General features: G+C 36.6%; 1 protein-coding gene across 3 annotated transcripts; it reads right to left on the bottom strand.

Annotated features, from left to right (window-relative positions):
• Positions 1–431: 431 nt before the first annotated feature.
• On the bottom strand, positions 432–20,611 carry LOC110460721. 3 transcript variants are annotated; one of them, XR_002464053.1, is made up of 15 exons: positions 20,551–20,611; positions 18,025–18,268; positions 16,388–16,577; positions 15,842–15,906; positions 15,409–15,487; positions 15,128–15,178; positions 14,292–14,718; positions 12,953–13,007; positions 11,357–11,556; positions 10,711–10,836; positions 8,877–9,039; positions 6,219–6,381; positions 5,794–5,867; positions 2,364–4,416; positions 432–2,168 (listed from the first exon to the last, which is right to left on the bottom strand). XR_002464053.1 is itself a non-coding variant. In XM_021513794.1 (14 exons), exons 2-14 carry the CDS (start codon positions 18,067–18,069, stop codon positions 4,249–4,251), a joined length of 1,806 nt encoding a protein of 601 aa, XP_021369469.1. In that variant the 5' UTR covers positions 18,070–18,268; positions 20,551–20,611; the 3' UTR covers positions 432–4,248. The 3 variants fall into 3 exon arrangements, 2 of the variants coding, with proteins under 2 accessions (XP_021369469.1, XP_021369470.1); XM_021513794.1 differs by having other exon boundaries at positions 432–4,416; XM_021513795.1 differs by lacking the exon at positions 18,025–18,268 and having other exon boundaries at positions 432–4,416; positions 20,551–20,606.
• Positions 20,612–21,664: the final 1,053 nt, after the last annotated feature.

Below are 21,664 nucleotides of genomic sequence, written 5' to 3'. Positions count from 1 at the left end.
TTTTTAACATATTTGACCCCTGTGACCTTGAAAATAGATGAAGGTCATTTATTTGAACAAACTTGGTAGCCCTTCATCCCAGTTTGCTTCTGGCCAAATATCATCACCCTAGGCCTTTCGGTTATTAAGAAGAAGTCGTTTAAAGTAAAATATTGACGGCGGACACCGGACGCTGCACCACGGCATGTACTCTCATCATAAATATTTAGAGTACACTCCATTTTTTTGTGTTATATCTCCATAACATGAAAAATATATTCAAGTTTAATCCTTGAATATATAATCCTTTTCATTGAACACTCGTCCAAATGACAGAAATGCTATGCATGGACAGTTGATAGACACAGCACTTTCTTCTACAGAAGGTAGCTCTTCACCCGAACCACAAACGCAAGACATTCCAACCAATAAAAATACAACCACAACCAAGAAATAGTTCTTGTATTTATTATAGTCATAACATCGTGTTACTAACATTGTAAATACTACAGTATACAAGGTATATGTATATATAATGTAATTTTAGCTGTATATGTATATTTATATTTATATCAAATAACAATTTTTTTATGTACATAAAAATGAACTTGTTTGCAAAATAAAATTATTACAATACAGTCAGTTGAACACATGTTTGTAGGTTTAGAAAAATAAAAAGAATTCAAGCCAGTAACAGTTTGAAAATTTATCTGTTCACATATACAAGTTCAAAATTTACCAGAGCTGCTGAAAAGTAATGGAACATGGACTGACTGCTATTTCCAGCCCTTTATTTAGACGACACTGACTATATACAGCATACCCAGTACAGATATGACCTTATCAATTTAGAAACCTGTAGAAATCAGATATCCAAGTTTTACTTTTTACACAAACAATGTATGTATTAACCGTACTTTGTTATCACATATTTCCAAACTGATGAATCTTATTGAAGACTGTAGAAATCAGACCGGCAACAAAGTTTCACTTTATTCATTGTGACCTGAACCTGTATAATCCAACACTTGCATATTAAAAATCTTGGTTCATTAAGTATGTGGTTTATATAGGTTAAACAAGTGTATAAATCTTAAAGTTATATAACCAGCTTAATATTGGTTTTTCCTAACTCTCATACTGTAATTGTTAGGGCTTACTGGGTCTTTTCTGAGTTACTGAGTCAAGATCCAACAACTTTACACCCAATGAAGATATAGGGTTTGAAACGTTTTTACATTATATACCATCTACCTAAAATATATCTCATTCTTCACTCAGATTTATAAACTGGAATGAGAATAATGATATACAAGATACAGATTAATTGATACCTGGGTTAAAACGACATACGACTAGATTAGAAATACCACTCCCAATATAATAGTGTTAGTTGCTCTTTGAAGTGCATGTTTACTTTCATCTAACTTGTTTAACCTGCCAAGGTTGGCTGCAAGTTCTGGAGCATGTGACATGTCAACTGTTCTTATGTGAGGACCAGTTTATTCTCTCATTGACATTATCTTTAATGTTAAATACTATAAATTATTTAATTAATCAAGTTATATTTGAAAATCATATTTCCTTATCATATTAATTACCAGTAATTAATCAATTTAAATCGGAAAAATTTAATAATACACTCTCATTCATCAACATGGGATACAAATATATATCATTTTAGATTTACTTAGAAGAACATGCTTACGTGTCAACAATTGATTACACACAACTTAATAAAATTATCTTCTCCTTAATGTTTTAAATAATTAATACTGAGTAATGAACATTATATAATTTATATATCTATAATAAAACTAAATACTCTTAACTCAAGTGGCCTGAACGTTGTGGTAATAAAATAACTAAACTTAAACAAAATAACAAAAACAAAGACTGTACATTACACCTTCAAAATAAACATGTTAAACTAATGAAATCCACAGTAACAGATCTTATAATCTTATAAATACTATAACACAACTCAATACAACTTTACCAGTCTCCTGATGCACTTCTCATCTAAATGATGTTGAACTTTATTATTTCAGGAACATACATTTAAGAACAGTTATCATTTGTAATAGATGTAACCATGGTAATACACCATCATATATAAACATAAGATGTAACCATGGTGATGGATATACCTACATCAATATCAGATGTAACCATGGTGATAGATATACCTACATTAATATCAGATGTAACCATGGTGATACGTCATCATATATAAACATCAGATGTAACCATGGTTATAGATATACCTACATCAATATCAGATGTAACCATGGTGATACACCATCATAAATTAACATCAGATGTAACCATGGTGATACGCCATCATATATTAACATCAGATGTAACCATGGTTATAGATATACCTACATCAATATCAGACGTAACCATGGTGATACACCATCATATATAAACATCAGATGTAACCATGGTGATACACCACCATATATAAACATCAAATGTAACCATGGTGATACACCACCATATATAAACATCAGATGTAACTGTTGTGATACCTCAATGTTCATTAATGGATGTAAACATGGTGGACCACTTGGATATTTGAAACACACATGTACAGCAAACACCTCACAACAACAGTAAGAATCTCTCTTAAGACACTCATAGACATCTCACAACCTCAGCAGCACACCCTCACATTAATATGGCTAGGGATTTGATAAAGACTACTTAGAAAATTAAAACATACAGGAAACATCTCACAACATTATGGTCATGAACTTTTTGTACCGACTCCCCTAGCTTCAACATTTAATAAACATAAAAAAACGTTAACAGTCTGTCATCAGTCAAAAAAAACTGGAGTAGTTCAAAAACTTCAATCCTTATGGAAAAGATATTAGATAAAACCTTGCATAATGATTATGAAAATTAAAGGACTAACTTTAATCATAATTAGGTCTGTAGTTTCTTCCACTACATTTGGTTTCTCAGAGATGGTAAACCAAACACTACACCACCAATTATCATCATTCATGCCTCATTTCAAATACTGGCAAAGTCATCTCAGGAAAACACAATAACACCCAACACAACATGCACCAGTAAAACCCCCCATCTATGACTAGTACCGTGAGATATATGTAGGAGGGAAATGATAATCGGACACAGTGTTTAAGAAGCTGTTAATTTACGTTTTGAACTTTTCCTGGGATGATTCATAGACGTAAGCAATAGAGGGGCAAGAATTTTGACAAAAGGTGGATACTTAATTCATTATTCACAAGTCAAATACTGTTAAATCACACATTTTTGTGGGGCTTGAATTTCATGGTTTTCCCAAAACCCCATTCCATGTGTGCATGAATTTTCCGATTGCCCATGAAAGCTGGCAGTATACCACTCAAACCTGAAATTGGTTTGTGGACATACAAATTTTGTAATTAAAATCCCCATGAAAATTAGTGATTTTACAGTAACTGCTTTAACTAGAACATTGGGTTCCCATCTTAAGCTATTTCTTCCTGTTATATATTCACAACACCCCTACATCTGGATAACTTCGTTCTAGGTCCCTACATATTATAGCAGCTGTATTGAGGACCACAGAAAATAATGATTGTCAGTTGTGGAGGTCACAAAAAGGTGTCTCCCTGCCCTATGAATATATTCATTTCTTGAACAGCCCTATGAGGTTTCTACTACATATACATATTTCACTATATTTCAAACTGAGATGTCAAACACTATACCGGTATATAAATAGGAATGGTTAATCGATGAGGAGTTCCCCGAAGGGTTATGGCAAACAACGTATAATGTATGACACGAACACACGGATATTGCACCAATGATTGCAGTACCTAGGATGTAGTGAGAACTTGTAATGCTTAGTTTTACAAAATAAAATCACATAACAGTGGCAACATGGTGGAACTATTGATAGAACATAATTGTTTGGACCACTCTTGTTCTGTACAACCAGTAAATAATGTAGAAATTTGTATAGAAACTTCATAAGTGTCCACCATGAACCAATCTTGAACAATGTATATATTTTTTCATAAATGTCAACTTTTTATACATACAAAATTAAACATATCACCTAACATACAACTTCCGGTAACTAAAAACCATCACTATTACCTATCATCTTTTAACATAAATTTTGAATATTTAGATTAATTTTTGGTCTGTTAATACGAATATAGAAATTTATATTCAATGAAATTTTGCGAACACTTTTCATCATAGCACCAACAAAGTAGCATCGACAACAGTTTTCAATGATCAACAGTATTCTCCTGTGGTGTCCGGCACCATTTCATCGAAGTCTGCGTCAATCTGCTCCAGTATCCATGGCGATTCCTCAATCACCACAGATATAAGACGGTCTAGGTACACCTTTTGACGACTAGCTTCTTTTACAATTTCCTTCAGTGCAGTCATCAATTTTTCCTGGAAGGTAAGAAAATACAACAGATGATTTCTAATAAAACATCTAACATGATGTCAACTAGGTAGCAAATATCCTCCTCCACGACAGCTTTATAGATTGAAAATAATTGTAAGGAATGACAATATTCTGACTGAAGAAATAAGTGATGACAAGGCAAAGTATTGCAAGGCAATCCATAGTCCCCCAACGGGAATGATTATTTATGATTTCTATATTTAACAAACACATCATCCCAAGATATCCTTGTACACCAAATCTGGTTACTCCAGATGAAATAGTATAGAAAATATACATGGACAAACTTTTTTCAAAAGTAGAGGTCAAAGGTCCAGTTTTAGGTCACAGTGACCTTCTTCTTGCACTATGCACTTCGTCATCCAAAGATGTTTTTGAACATCAAATCTAGTAGCTTCAGGTGAAATAGTATAGAAGATATACCCCAGACAACCATTTTCAAAAGTAAAGGTCAAAGGTCAAGTCATAGGTCACAGTAACCTAATTCTTGCACTTCTCTATCCCAATATGTCATCGTATACCAAATCTGGTACTCCAGGTGAAATAGTATAGAATATATGCCCTGGACAAACTTTTTCAAAAGTTAAGGTCAAAGGTTAAAGCATAGGTCACCACAGTGAGGTCTTAGTGACCTTCTTCTTGCACTCTGCCATCCCAAGATGTCTTTGCGCACCAAATCTGGTTACTCCAGTACTCCAGGTGAAATAGTATAGAAGATATGTCCCGGACAAAATAGGACAGACGGACAGAGTGCAAACCTATAGTCCCCCCCCCCCCCCCCCCCCCCCCCCGGGAACGGGTGGGGGATTAATAAGGCATGGTATCACATTTGTTATTAAGAGTGTACCAAAATTTTAATAGGTTGAAGAAGTTGCATGGATGAGGATAGTTATATGCTTCTAAAGTAATATAAAGGGCAATAACTCTAGTAAAAATCAAGGAATGAAAATGGCCAAGTGAAGCAGAATACAAAATTTGGAAGAAAAATGGAAAACAATTTTGAAATATTGCTTTGAATGTAAGGACAAACTGACAGACTGAGACCATTACCAAATAACAAAATTTTGAAATCTCCTTCTGATGGGAGAAACATAGATATATTTATCAGTAAACTTAATACATGTACGTGGCTATAGGACAAGGAATGTCTATCCTACTGTTAGTGGCTTAGTTTTGTACATAATTGTGTAACCAGGAATTGTAACTGTGTTGAGGATCTGAAACAAACACATTCTCTCCTTGTCATCTTAGAATAGCAGCATGACACATTAAATTTTGTTTACAACCAAAATCGAAGTACATCTTTATTACTGACTATCTCACTGCGAAAGGGGTGTAAACAAATAAGTATGCATACTGACCTTGGAAACACCTTCGACCTTGAGACTGTCCATTGTCATTTTGTAATACTGTGCCTCTCCTTGTATAGACACACCTGTACAAAGGAAAACTACAATTATTATTGTGGAAAACATTTACCACTTCATCTGAATGAACTTTGGACCAGTAGTTACATTTCTGATTGTAGAAAAAATCTGGCCCAGCTTTTAGCTTATATCGCTTATTTCATGCATTGAGTCAGGAAAGGTACGCTGAGGAAGTATCTTTGTTAACATACAAACCCTACCTGGACTGTTGGGATAGGTAGCCATACAGTGGTTAACAGAAGGGGAATAGTTACCAAGCTCTATCAGTAAACACATTCTTTATGGATTTATAGTTTATAGTTCTGTTACTCTAGCTATTGACACTCTCAGAAGCGGTAGCACAGACTCAATACACTCACCCTTCCTGGACTGTGTGTGGAGGTCTGTAGCAGCTTTCAGTGCAGCATCCTTCTGACGCCTTAATTCCCAGATGCACTCTTCTTTGGCTGTGAGTTCCTTCTGTAGACCCTCAATCACACTCTGCTGATCCTTAACCAGGTCTTTCAGTTCAACCAGCTCATCCTGAGGAAACAACATAGACAGACATACATAAGTAATGCTAAAAATTGTTTGGACTGCATCATATGTCTAAGTCATGTACCTTAACCTTTTGCCTGAGGTCATATCATACCTGTAGTGAGCACCTATATATTGAGGCCATATGTGACATGAAACAAGTACCTTTATTTGAGGACACATGTTATTGTGACTGTCTCTGAAGTCAGCTCTTACCTGTAGTGTTCACTTGTCCTTGAGGTCATTTCTCACCTGTACTGTGTACCTGTCCTTGATGTCATTTCTTACCTGTACTGTGTACCTGTCCTTGAGGTCATTTCTTACCTGTAGTGTGCACCTGTCCTTGAGGTCATTTCTCACCTGTACTGTGTACCCGTCCTTGAGGTCATTTCTTACCTGTTGTGTGCACCTGTCCTTGAGGTCATTTCTTACCTGTAGTGTGTACCTCTCCTTGAGGTCATTTCTTACCTGTAGGGTGCACCTGTCCTTGAGGTCATTTCTCACCTGTAGTGTGTACCTGTCGTTGAGGTCATTTCTTGCCTGTAGTGTGTACCTGTCCTTGAGCCCATTTCTTACCTGTAGTGTGTACCTCTCCTTGAGGTCATTTCTTACCTGTATTGTGTACCTGTCCTTGAGGTCATTTATCACCTGTAGTGTGTACCTGTCCTTGATGTCATTTCTCACCTGTACTGTGTTCCTGTCCTTGAGGTCATTTCTTACCTGTGCTGTGTACCTGTCCTTGAGGTCATTTATCACCTGTAGTGTGTACCTGTCCTTGATGTCATTTCTCACCTGTACTGTGTTCCTGTCCTTGAGGTCATTTCTTACCTTTACTGCCTTGAGGACAGTTCTTACCTGTAGTGTGCACCTGTCGTTGAGGTCATTTCTCACCTGTACTGTGTACCTGTCCTTGATGTCATTTCTTACCTGTACTGTGTACCTGTCCATGAGGTCATTTCTTACCTGTAGTGTGCCCCTGTCCTTGAGGTCTGTTATGTCCTTCTGTGGCACACCGCTGATAATTTGGTCGGGGTCCATATCCTGTACTTGCATGTCTGTCAACACTTTCCTTAAGCCCCACCAGCGCTTGTCTGCGAACTCTCTACTGCTTCTCAATTCCATTCTCCTACAATATTACAAGCCATCACTTACCTGTACTGTGTACCTGTCCTTGATGTCATTTCTCACCTGTACTGTGTTCCTGTCCTTGAGGTCATTTCTTACCTTTACTGCCTTGAGGACAGTTCTTACCTGTAGTGTGCACCTGTCGTTGAGGTCATTTCTCACCTGTACTGTGTCCCCGTCCTTGTGGTCATTTCTTACCTGTAGTGTGCACCTGTCGTTGAGGTCATTTCTCACCTGTACTGGGTACCCGTCCTTGAGGTCATTTCTTACCTGGAGGATGTACCTGTCCTTGAGGTCATTTCTTGCCTGTAGTGTGTACCTGTCCTTGAGCCCATTTCTTACCTGTAGTGTGTACCTGCCCTTGAGGTCATTTCTTACCTGTAGTATGTACCTGTCCTTGAGGTCATTTCTCACCTGTAGTGTGTACCTGTCGTTGAGGTCATTTCTTGCCTGTAGTGTGTACCTGTCCTTGAGCCCATTTCTTACCTGTAGTGTGTACCTCTCCTTGAGGTCATTTCTTACCTGTAGTGTTCACCTGTCCTTGAGGTCTGTTATGTCCTTCTGTGGCACACCGTTGATAATTTGGTCGGGGTCCATATCCTGTAGTGTGTACCTGTCCTTGAGCCCATTTCTTACCTGTAGTGTGTACCTGTCCCTGAGGCCATTTCTTACCTGTAGTGTATATCATACCTGTAGTGAGCACCTATATATTGAGGCCATATGTGACATGAAACAAGTACCTTTATTTGAGGACACATGTTATTGTGACTGTCTCTGAAGTCAGCTCTTACCTGTAGTGTTCACTTGTCCTTGAGGTCATTTCTCACCTGTACTGGGTACCCGTCCTTGAGGTCATTTCTTCCCTGTAGTGTGTACCTGTCCTTGAGGGCATTTCTTACCTGTACTGTGTACCTGTACTTGAGGTCATTTCTTACCTGTACTGCCTTGAGGTCATTTCTTACCTGTAGGGTGCACCTGTCCTTGAGGTCATTTCTTACCTGCAGTGTGTACCTGTCCTTGAGGTCATTTATCACCTGTAGTGTGTACCTGTCCTTGATGTCATTTCTCACCTGTACTGTGTTCCTGTCCTTGAGGTCATTTCTTACCTTTACTGCCTTGAGGACAGTTCTTACCTGTAGTGTGCACCTGTCCTTGAGGGCATTTCTCACCTGTACTGTGTACCCGTCCTTGAGGCCATTTCTTACCTGTACTGTGTACCTGTACTTGAGGTCATTTCTTACCTGTACTGTGTAACTGTCCTTGAGGTCATTTCTTACCTTTACTGCCTTGAGGACAGTTCTTACCTGTAGTGTGCACCTGTCCTTGAGGTCATTTCTTACCTGTAGTGTGCACCTGTCCCCGAGGTCATTTCTTACCTGTAGTGTGCACCTGTCCTTGAGGTCTGTTATGTCCTTCTGTGGCACACCGCTGATAATTTGGTCGGGGTCCATATCCTGTACTTGCATGTCTGTCAACACTTTCCTTAAGCCCCACCAGCGCTTGTCTGCGAACTCTCCACTGCTTCTCAATTCCATTCTCCTACAATATTACAAGCCATCAACTTCACTCTCCTTCCTTATCTAGTTATGATAATGTTATCCTTACACAACAACTGGTTACTTATAATGATCAGTATATTTTCTACCTAAATTTTACTCACTCTCCTTCCTTATCTAGTTATGATAATGTTATCCTTACACAACAACTGGTTACTTATAATGATCAGTATATTTTCTACCTAAATTTTACAACTGCCTGTTCCTATATGAATTGGGAAAATAGGGAAGATATTTCTTTCATTTTGTTCATTTTGGGTTAATAAACCATTTTTTCCCCTAAGGGAAGCAGCCTGTATCTGGCTGTAAAACTAAGCAAAATAAATCCCTGATTTCACTTTATTTCCTATCTTAATAAGCTCAAATGTGGTTTTAGGAATACAACAGTATTTCTCTCGAATACTAATCCAAGATAACATTCATTACTGTAGCATACTCAGTGTCTAAGGGTAATTTAGAACACTGATGGTCAGCAAGGGCTCTGGCTCCAGTACTAGTATGGCCATAAGCAGAAGCTATCATTTCGAGATTTCAGAATTTCAGCTATAAGACATTACACAGGTATGTAATTTACAACTAATACCAGTTAGCAATAAGTGCAAACAGATCAGCAGATCAGAAGTTGTAGCCCAAAATGATCAGCCAATCAGACATCATGGTGGCCATCTTGGATTATAGGATCCAAGGAATATACCATTATTAATGTGGCACACACAATACAATGTAGATTTGACAGTGTATCAATCACTGTTCTTTGTTTAGTATCAGAAACCTTGACTAGTGGCCATCCTAGATTTCTAGCCAAAGTTTCTCCAAGGTTGCTTATAATGAACTTTAACCAAAGGTTAGTGAAAAATTCTAATAGTTGCCAATAGGAAGCAAGTATTTAGAAAGCAAAATGAATCCTCTAAATTCATCAATCTATCCGTCTCAACAAATCCATAACAGTGAAATAATAGCAGATGTTCTATATTTTCTAACATTCACATTTCAAAATTTTCCATAAGCACCGAGGGACCTTGGCTTGGATGCCAGAAACATTATCGATGAAGGATATCCATCAAATTCCATATACCTCCAAAATGAATACTGGTAGGACAGGAAGGACATTACAGTGTATTATACCTCTCCTGCTCTACTTTAAGATTACAGTGTATTATACCTCGCCTGCTCTACTTTAAGATTACAGTGTATTATACCTCTCCTGCTCTTCTTTAAGATTACAGTGTTTCATACCTCGCCTGCTCTACTTTAAGATTACAGTGTATTATACCTCGCCTCCTCTACGTTAAGATTACAGTGTATTATACCTCGCCTGCTCTGCTTTAAGATTACAGTGTATTATACCTCGCCTCCTCTACGTTAAGATTACAGTGTATTATACCTCTCCTGCTCTACTTTAAGATTACAGTGTATTATACCTTGCCTGCTCTACTTTAAGTAGGTAACTTTAATCTTGGGAACTTTCTAAACACCTCTTGTACCTTACATTTAACAGAATACCATCAAGAGGTAAAATTAAGAAATATGAAGAATTCTGGGATGTTAGATCATCTTCGTAAACAAAAGTGTGGACAGAATGAAAGAAGCAGGGCTCTAGGATGTAACGGTTCGTTTTAGTTGTTATGGAGTTTTCTTAAACCTTAGTCCTCACCTGACAGCAGGGTCACACCAGATGACCAACTCTATCTCCTCACACTGACTGGTCACTCCTTCCACCAATCGCTGGACATCACTTGTTGACATTGGAAACAACAAATGACCATTCATCTCCAGAATCCTGAAGTTAAGATAGGGTCACTATTAACTACACACATTATTATCATTATGTGATGGTGGCCTATTTGGTTACTAGTATGTATACTAGGGTTTTACAAACAATGTCCATTTACAATCGATTACTGTTTGCAGTTTATTTCATTTTCATAGACTTTGACAAAAGAAAAATTGCAAACAGATGTATAATTTATCCTACCAGCTGGGAGTATATATTATTCTATTGTGCAGTTAAGACGCAAATTATGACCTACGGTGTACAGTGTCATATAGAATATACATGTAAAGGCAATAGCACATGTGTTTATCCGATGTCTCATATTGCAAATGGGTATTGCGCATACGAATATATCTCATGAGGGCATTAGCAAGAGTCAAATACATCCATTTGCCCAATAAGGGAGTGAAATCTGAGATGTCAGATGAACACATTATGAGGTATCACTTTTATTACATACCTTCAATTGTTCTATATAAAAGGTCAACTGTAAATAGAAGTTTAAGGTATTGTTACAAAGCCTTACCTGTCTCCTGCCTTCACACTGCGACTCTGTAGACTTTCCTCCACTGACCCGATGATCAACTGACCTTTGTTGTCCAGTTGGAAGGTCATCCCAAACTGACCATTGGTCTTTCGTAGATGGACACAGCAGACTTCCTGTGCAGTCTTTCCATCAATGAAGCCGTACAATGAGCGTTTATCAGGAGTCTTCTGGTGTAACTTCTGTGGAGGCAACATATCACACTACATTTATCTCCTGTTGCCAATTACATCTCATCTGTGATATTTACATGAAATTTATACTGAAATTAGATTCAACTACATTTAACTTGAAATTGGGGTTGCGTGAATATGCTTGCACTACACCTTTTCATATAAACAGTGCTGAATAATATTAATTTCAGGTAATAAATCATACACATCAATGACACTCATACAAAACATTAAATAGTACAACCCTAATCTTTACGTCTTTACGTTTTACGTCCTATTAACAGCTATGGTCATTTAAGGATATGCCAGGTTTTGGTGGTGGAGGAAAGTGGGAGTTTCCTGAGAAAAACCACTGACCTACGGCCAGTACCTGGTGACTGCTCCAAGTAGGTCTCGAACCCGCGACCCAGCGGTGAAGGGCTAGTGGTAGCAGCTTATCAGATGCCTTAACCACTTGGCCACTGCCACCCCTAATCAATTACACAGAAAATATGTAAACTAAATAACATTACTGATTGTCCAGAGAAGGTAATTGGGACCGTCCCTACCGACAATAAAGGTTGTGGACTTGTGGTGACCTTATTTTGGCATGTGACACCACTTGACCTTGATGTATATGTATACTTTCCCTACATGAGTCTTTGGGTGAGATATGTTCCCAGAAACCTGCATTCAAGTACTTCGGGTAAAGGTCAAAGATCAAGGTTGCAGTATTCCAATTTTGGTACACAACACAGTTGACGCCTCATGATATACCTACAAATGAGGTTGAATGTCCATATACATGAAAGAGAAAGAGTGGCTGTGATATGCTTCAGAAACTGATAATTCTTCATCCAAAATCAAAGGCGTAAGAACAGAAGAGGTTGTGATGACCTTATTTTGATAGTGACCTTCTCATAATGTACCTACACACAAAGTCTGAAGTCCATACAGAAAACCATATCTGATATATGGTCTGCAAACCTATATTTTTGCATCCATGATCAAATGTCAAAAAGAGGTCGCAATAACCTTATTTTGGAACATGACACAGTGCCTTTCTTATTCATACTTGGTACCAAATATGATATCCAGCGGCTAACCTGTGCTCAAGACACTGGGATGTAAAGATGTACCCACAAACCAACTAGGCAAATATCTTATATACACCCAACTTCATTCCGAACAGGGGTATACCAAAGAAACCTAAACAAGCTTTATAAACCTGTATTACGGACAAATAATATCCCTCCCCACCCTTACCCCACCCTCTGTTTACTGTTAAATCTGTATTACGGACACATAACATGTAACATCCCTCCCCACCCTTACCCCCTCTGATTACTGTTAAATCTGTATTACGGACACATAACATGTAACATCCCTTCTCACCCTCACCCCTTCCTTTGTTTACAGTTCTTACCTTCCTCACAGGTTTGTTCAGTGTACCACCTCCACTAGACTTCAATGACCCTGTGCTGAAAAAACAAATAATACTTTGAATGTTTGAACACAGCATTTCATAAGGCTTCAATAATCACATTTAGAGTTTTGATACCTGGACTTAGCTAAGGGTATTAGTGTCATCCAGAAATTATCTTAGATAAGTCTACTTTTTAAGTACCACGTCCACAGAATACCCAAACCTAAAAAAGGCTACTTTTAAGTACCATGTCCAGAATACCCGGACCTAAATAAGGATACTTTTAAGTACCACGTCCACAGAATACCTGGACCTAATTAAGGCTACTTTTAAGTACCACGTCCACAGAATACCCGGACCTAAAAAAGGCTACTTTTAAGTACCACGTCCACAGAATACCTGGACCTAAATAAGGCTACTTTTAAGTACCACGTCCACAGAATACCCGGACCTAAATAAGGCTACTTTTAAGTACCACATCCACAGAATACCCGGACCTAAATAAGGCTACTTATAAGTACCACGTCCACAGAATACCCGACCTAAATAAGGCTACTTTTATTTTAAGTACCACCTCCACAGAAAACCCGGACCTAAATAAGGATACTTTTAAGTACCACGTCCACAGAATACCCAACCTAAATAAGGCTACTTTTAAGTATCACGTCCACAGAATACCCGGACCTTAATAAGGCTACTTTTAAGTACAACATCCACAGAATACCCAGACCTAAATAAGGCTACTTTTAAGTACCACCTCCACAGAATACCCGGACCTAAATAAGGCTACTTTTAAGTACCACGTCCACAGAATACCCGGACCTAAATCAGGCTACTTTTAAGTACCACATCCACAGAATACCCGGACCTAAATAAGGCTACTTTTAAGTACCACGTCCACAGAATACCCACATCTAAATAAGGCTACCAGTATTGATATCATGTTCCGAGGTTCAATAGGCAATCCTGGCTTTCATAAAGCTACTAATGTCACATCCAGAGGTTCATTAGGCTTAGAGGCAACTGGTCTTAAGTCCAGAGGTTATCAGGTTTTTGAGAGTCTAGAAAATACATTTTTGGGATGCTCCTGAGAAAATGAATCAACGAACAACTTTGCTGGGTTTTTTGTGTGGAAAATTGTTATTTAAAAAAAAATATACCCACAACTTTCAAAATTAACTAATGGCAACAATAAAGGTATAAAGGTATTTCACTTGTATAATGATATTAGTATTGTAATTATAGTTTAAAATTTTGAAAAATTGAATTAATTTCCCTATTTATAATTAGAATAAGGTTCCTACGCATAAATAAGCAAGAATTATGCAAATATGCTCACCTTGACTGTGAATCTCCACCAGGAGAATTTTGACGTACGAAAGTGTCACCTCGTGGAGATCTTTCCGGGTCTCTGAGAACCTTCTGTCTGCGTAACGTAACAACTCCCTCCCCTGACTTTAACTCTCGGACATCAGATTCAGACTTTTTACGCAGCTTTGGTGTGGGCGATGATGTTGTTGATGATGGAGATGATGGTAAAACAGAAGAGTGACCAGAGGCCAGGACAACTGGTACACTCTGTGAGCGATGGAAGGCACTGGACTTGTCTTTGGCGAGAGTAATGGCTGCTTGGTATTTCTGGTGCTCAACCGCAGTCTGGAGGCGATGGGTGTCATCCTCATCGGTGTTCTGTTCCAGCCTCAGTAACTCGTAAACCTCTGCCAGGAGCAGCTCTCTGTCCTCAATACTGATGTGGTCATAACCCTCTGTAATAAACATTTAATTACCAAGTGATGACAAGTTGACTTTTTCCTTTCAATTATAAATCATCACTAATTTTTCATCTTTAAACCCTATACTTTATGTTCCTGGTTTGTTATATTTCCCTGAAATGGGCATGACAGACTCCAGATTTTAGTACCGCATTTATCCTGCAATAAGCTAGCTAGTCCACCCTCTAAATTTGAGTAAAAAGTGCTGGCCTCTTGGACTTGTTGCAGGATAAATATTGTATTCTAATTAACTCCATAACCTCCAAAGTAAATAGAAGAAAGGTGAATACAGCATTACATATTTCCTATGAAGTTTTGTTTAAATTGTTTTTTTTAATAAATGATTTATAAATTTGTATAACAAAATCTGCTGATTTTTTTCAACTTTGGTTAATGAACTCACCGAGGAAGGGAAGCTGTAGATCTGCTAGCTCTATCCCTGCCACATGGTGTCCTAGTAACAAGTAACAGGTGTAAAAGTCAGATATTAAAGTTAATACAGGTGTATGGCAGGTGTAAATACAGCTAATTAAAGGTATAACACAGGCAGGTAATAGAAGTAAAAGTAATTAATGGTGGTACAGGTGGATAAAAATAGTAAAAGTCATTAAAATAAAAGATAGGTAGGTTCATTGTATCTGAAAAGTGTAATGAGCACCAGCAATCTTGTTATTGCAGACTTACTTTGGAAGAGGAGGATAAATTTGTGGAGTTTCCTATTTTCTAGCCACCGAATAACATCGGATGTACCCCACTGCTTCAACTGTAACCAACAATAAAACAGGTTTGTTCCTATATTACATCTGTTTAAGTCTAAGTTAACTTTACTAAACAAAAGTTAACAGATAACAATTGATCTTCATGAAATAAATATTTTTAACCAAATCCAATATTACTGATAAAGTAAAAATTTAAGGTCAATGTCCATACAAGTGATGTGTAGATGTTTGTATACAAAGATACTGATAGGAAACACCAAAACCACAAAAATATTATTGTGTTCTCATAACAAAGGATTTTACAATGAACAATTTTCTGATATCACTGATGACATGATACATCAAACACTTCATCATGAAAAAACATCACTCCCCCCCCCTTCTCTGTATCTGCTTACCTGTCTTGTGAATGATTGCTCACGCTGGACTGTGCTCTGTGACCCAGAGGATCTTCTCTGATCTCCTAAAACAGAGACAAATAAATGATGACCATTAGTTCAAATTATTTATCTCACATGATGCAAATTTGCTCAATAATCAAATTATAATTGGCAATGAACCAATCAGAAATTTTGATAAATCTACAGTTCAACAGTTTTGGATTATAATTTCATAATACTAGTCTGACATACTTATCAAGTTCCCATACCAATCTGCATTGCAATTATAACATGTTATAGTTCTCCCTCCATTTTTGACAGTCAAGTTCTCCTTATCAAAGCTTTGGAAAATGAAACGAATAGAAAATATAATTGTCGATTGAATACCATTGGACATTTCACTAGTGTTAGAATACTTGAATATTTTCACTCACACTTTGCAATTGTGAACAATAAACTTGCATATTCTACCAAACACATGAAATATAGATGGTTTTCAATCAGTAATCATTCAATATATGTACTAAATCAGAATAATAAACAAATCATAATGTTTCAGTTTACCTTGACCGGAGCTAGTATTCGACCAATCAGAATGCAGTAATTCTTCTGTGCGTTTCTGCTGTTGCTGTAGTTCTGACAGTGTTGTGTCAATCCTCTGTTCCTGTTCCATGTTGACTCGCTGTAACTGTGCCAGATTACTGGTAAGCTTCTGCGACGACCGTTCCAAGTCCTGTCGTCTTATGGACATTTGCTATAACAAGCCCCAAATGCAAAATAAACATTTTCCAGTACAGTTATGGTCTGATAGATATAAGATAAAGATCATGAGAACATGATACAGCGAAATTGTCTGACAAATCATGCATAAATTTAAGCGAGAATAAAAATGTAAGTGATTATAAATTGTATTCAAATGAGATGATCAAAGATTTGCAGAAAATACGACTTATACAACTAAAAATATAGCATGCTTTCAGGATCCATGCTCTACTACAAGCAAAACACTAGTAAATTCCTCTCAAATAAATATAGGGTAACATCTCCTTAAGCACATTTTGGTTATAACTGGGTCAGGATATCCTACCATTGCCCAGGTGGCTCATGGTCAGTTGGTTAATGCATGAGTGACAGCATAATGATCTGAGGTCAAGGGTTCAAATCCTGGTATGACCCTAGTGCATTTTTACACTCAGTCTCGGAACTATTGTTAATTTTTGGTGTCTATTAATTATTCATAAAATTCCTTTAGAAATGATATATCACAGCTACAGTGATGCTAGAGAAAGACACCAATGAATCGTTACAATGTTTGGCAGTAGTACATACAGGCATCCTAAGATAGAAACCTATTGCCGTTGGACTGTACAGTAGCTGTTGATAGATATTTAATATACCATTGTAGTACTGTTAGAAATGCATGCATTTAGTCTCTAGTGTTTTTCCATTATTCTCCATGTATTGGTTGCTGCAGATGTTACTTTGTACATCAGCATTCTGGTCTAGCGTGTTTGTATGAAAAGATATCCTAGAAGATCACTATATAATAATTTAATGAAGTACGATCAAGCGAAAAGCATAAAAACAACATTTTGTGGATTCCTATCGGACGAAAAAACCTGCCATCAGCATCAAAGCAGCTACCAAAAAGCTGGTAGTTCAGGTAAACTTATGATAACACTGCAACCATCCACTAATGTATTGCAATAACATATAAATAATTCGATCATTTCTAGTTCTGTACCTGACTTGACGTAAAATTAACATATTTATATTAAACCTTATCATACACACGTAACTCAAATATTATGTGTACATACATGCATCATCTCAAACTAATGAGGACCAGCTTTTCACTTTTCTGTAAAATTGAACCCCACACATCCTTGTATTGATTGTCTACGTATACGTATACTCTTATCTATTTGACCGATTCCCGCGCTTATAGGTTTTTGAATGTGTGAACAACATAATGAATAAATAATTTATATTCCTACTTTTACTCGCTGGCAGCTGGTCAAACAACCATGGTCAGTAAATCTTTAGACACAAATCTCATGATTATGGAGGAAATAAAAAAGGATGCAATGTATGAAAGACTTAAAAAAATGGATTTCTGGGGAAAATGTACAAAAGAATCTTTTGAAGAAGAAATGGATGATATTATTAAAACTTACTTGCACTAGCAACAGCATACTTACTTTGAGAACTTTTCGAGGCTGTCCATGAAAGCCTTGGGTCTCCATGACAACTATATATTGTATCTTAATGAATCACAAAAGAGGATGTGTGTCACAGACATTCTACATGCTGGTTAATAACGGTACAACATGAAGTTGACACATGAAGTTGACACATGCAGTGTTATAACGTGACACGCTCCATGCCGTGGCTACAGGTGTTAAAACTCTACAGTCACACACACATCGGCTGCTGTACACAAGTCTACAGAGATAAAGCAATGTGTTACATATATGATCAGCGAAATCAGCACTGATACCGTATTCAACATAATAAGCTAGCTATATCTAGGCTAGTTATATTCTGATGCTCAAATTTCTGAATCAAATTAAAAACAATGAATAAACAGTTTTGCAAAATCTATCTTTACTGTTAGCGTTACACACTTTTGCAAAAAAAAAAAAAAAAAAAGAGTTTTAATATATTTTTTTTAACAAATCTAGATACTAAATTCCAATTAATGTTTCCAAAATATGTAATTTCATATTAAAGGAACTTATTCTGTACAAACAATTCTAATGTGTATATTATTGAAGCTATTACAGTAAACACCATGACATCAAGTGAGATTGCCTTTATTATGTTGACTACGGTACCGAAAAAATTAAGACATTTCTCAGACAGAAATATGATATTTGTATAAGTAAACAGACATAGAGAATTTATACAGATGGATGCTGATAGACTTGATGATGTATTTCAAACAGAACAAGCAGGGTATAGAGCTTATACACTAGCCAATATAGCATATCTAGATGAGGCTAGCTGATCATGATACAGATAAAGTAATTATATATACACAACAAGTCATCAAACATTTTGACAGTGTTAAGGACCACTGCAGGGACATAAGGATGAAGTCAAACTGTGTATTTTAAGACAAACTTTCTGGATGTGTGATACAGCAAACATGTATATTATTTTTAGAGATCTAGTTCATGAAAACATCCAAAAAATGTATTATATACTGGAAATGAGAAGGCTAACAACATTTTGTCCTGCTTTCATGGCATATCAAGACCATTAAGCTGCTTTGGGGTGGGGGTAATTTTTGCTAGGAGCTGATCAAACATTTGTGAAACATAGAACCTATTCTAATTCAGTAAGAATACAATGAAAAAAGGAGGGGTGGGTTGGTTGAGAGAATTGGGTGGATTTCTCATATATGCAGAAAGATATTTAAACGGCATGTAACATTGACCAGTTATAATTCAGGTACAGATGCTTTGATATCCTCGGGTTACCGGTTTCCGCGCACCTAAGAAGCATCCACAATTTCGTACTCATATCGGCAGAAAACTGTTGAAATTATCGATGACTGTCATAACCATGTATACAATCTACTAATGGAAACAAAAAACTAGCAACAAAAAACTGTATTTTAAAAAAATCTGATCAAATTTTTTTTAAACAAAAGAACCGGTTTATGAATGAAATATATCACCGTTTTTTCAGGTATGGGTTCATTTTGAACGAGATAAAAAGTGCTTTTGCATATTTATGCATGTTTTTTTAATCAGTGATTAATTCTTGTTTTCCGGATGAACTTCCGGCAATTTTTGTGTCAGTTTACAGACGATGGCCAAACATCTACTATACTGCATTGGTTGTTTCAGAACTGTGACCTTTCATTACTTGTTTTGGATGTTTCTGTACTTACCAAAAGTTGTTTCGATATTTTTGACAATTTTTTGGAATTGAATGATAGTATGATATAAAGAACAATTAGAACATTAATATTTATCTAAAAAGTGTCCTAATTTGGGTACAGTGATGTATGTTTCCGACTCCCCAAAATGAGCTTTAATTGACCCTTGGATTTGAAAGATAAACTTATGTCTATTGGACATGGATTTGACCCTTCAGTTTTCTGGGAAAAGGTGATTTGACTTGATGAAATGGCCAAATGTCACTGATAAGACTTGATAACTCAATTTATATATGTGGTTTGCGTCGGGTCTCCAAAACAGGGACCTACACATATATTTCATTTTACAGATCTCATGTGATCACAGACTAAGGCCTAACCGGGGAGTCACTAGCTGCGATAACGTAGCTTTCTGACGACGAAAGATTTTTTTATATAGGCTATTGCGCGTCGTCAGCCGGCCGTGTATTATATTAGTACTAGGGAGCTCGAGTCACCAGCAGCCGAATAACAATCTGTGTCATTGTATGATGCTCGAGATTGTTTATAAAATTAAGTATGAATTGTTCATGCTAGGCCTTAATAGATCAATAACGTAAGATTCATGTTGATAACTTCTGTAGAATAATCAGTGTGTTGGGCCTCACGGAATAGATTTCTTGACATTTCATCAACACCTGTTGATTTTCAGCAACAGATGTTTGCTACCAAACATAGTTTTAAAAGAAAATAAACAAATCCTTTCAAAAAAACTGCTTACAATAACAAGATTAATGTGTTACAAAACGCTATAAACTTCACACAGCCAACACATAAGCATAAGAAACCCAGTGTTTACCTGCATCCATCTCGCATATCGAGTGGTGTTTTCGTGTTTTCCTCTGGATACTTCACTTCCGGTTGTAATAATGGGGTTCCCGACGGGGAAGTTTTGGGGCGACTACAAATATGCAATTTATAACGTATAATAAATTATGTAAACGGGGTTTTTTTTTTTATAGAAAATGATAAATTTAAAATGAATTATTAAAGAATGTAACAATTTGACACTGCATAGCAAAATTTGAATCGGTATACATGTATTTCATAAGAAGGTATTTTAAACAATGTATGCCATTTTAGCAAATATGACATTTTTTCCCCGACCAGCTTCTTTAATAAAGAAAGTTATTTGAGCCCTAAATTTGTCGATAAAAAATGTAGAGAAAGTGAAAAAAAACCCAGTTCACATGTGATTGTCAAAGAAGGACATGGTCACATTAGAAATTGTTTGAGTGTATTAACAAATTAAACCACTGACTGTGACAATCGAAGTCAAGATTGTTTCTGTTTGCAAAATTTGTAACATTCTATTCCAGAAAGATTCTGACCGAATGTCCTGATCATATATAGTACGCCTATGAGTTAGACATTAGCCCTTAAAACTGTCAATGTTCTAGGTTCTTTTTAACCAATTCACTATTAAGGTAGAAATTAAAGCAGCTACTTGTTCTCTGATTCAGACTGAGCATTTAAAAAAATATCTTACACACTTGATTCTTTGACCTTGAAATAAGGCGGAGGTCACTTCTATATATATACGAAATTTGGAGCAATCCATTCAAGCAGGATACTAGCCATAAATGATGACTATATGCATTGGTCCATGTGCCTTAATTAATTAACTGTAGGACCTGAGTCCTACAGTATTTATTTTTGTTGTTGAAATTTGTCAATCATCCATACAAATTTGAATAAAAAATAGTTAAGTATAACGTTAAGTTTGTCAGGACCATGATTTGATTATTCCTAGACTGAGTTTCAGTTAAATCAGCATTATGAGAACTTGATTTTTAGTTTAAAATGTTGTTTTTTGAAAATGGCGGCCGTGGCGGCCATATTGGATTTTTGGACACTTTGCCAGGCCCCGTAGAACTGTACTTTAATAATAAAAATATACAACATTTATATAG

This window comes from Mizuhopecten yessoensis, unplaced genomic scaffold, assembly GCF_002113885.1.
Source record: "Mizuhopecten yessoensis strain PY_sf001 unplaced genomic scaffold, ASM211388v2 scaffold10477, whole genome shotgun sequence".
In the NCBI taxonomy this organism is placed as follows: domain Eukaryota; kingdom Metazoa; phylum Mollusca; class Bivalvia; order Pectinida; family Pectinidae; genus Mizuhopecten; species Mizuhopecten yessoensis.
Note: the sequence above shows the minus strand (reverse complement) of the source record. Positions and strands in the feature narration are given on the sequence as shown.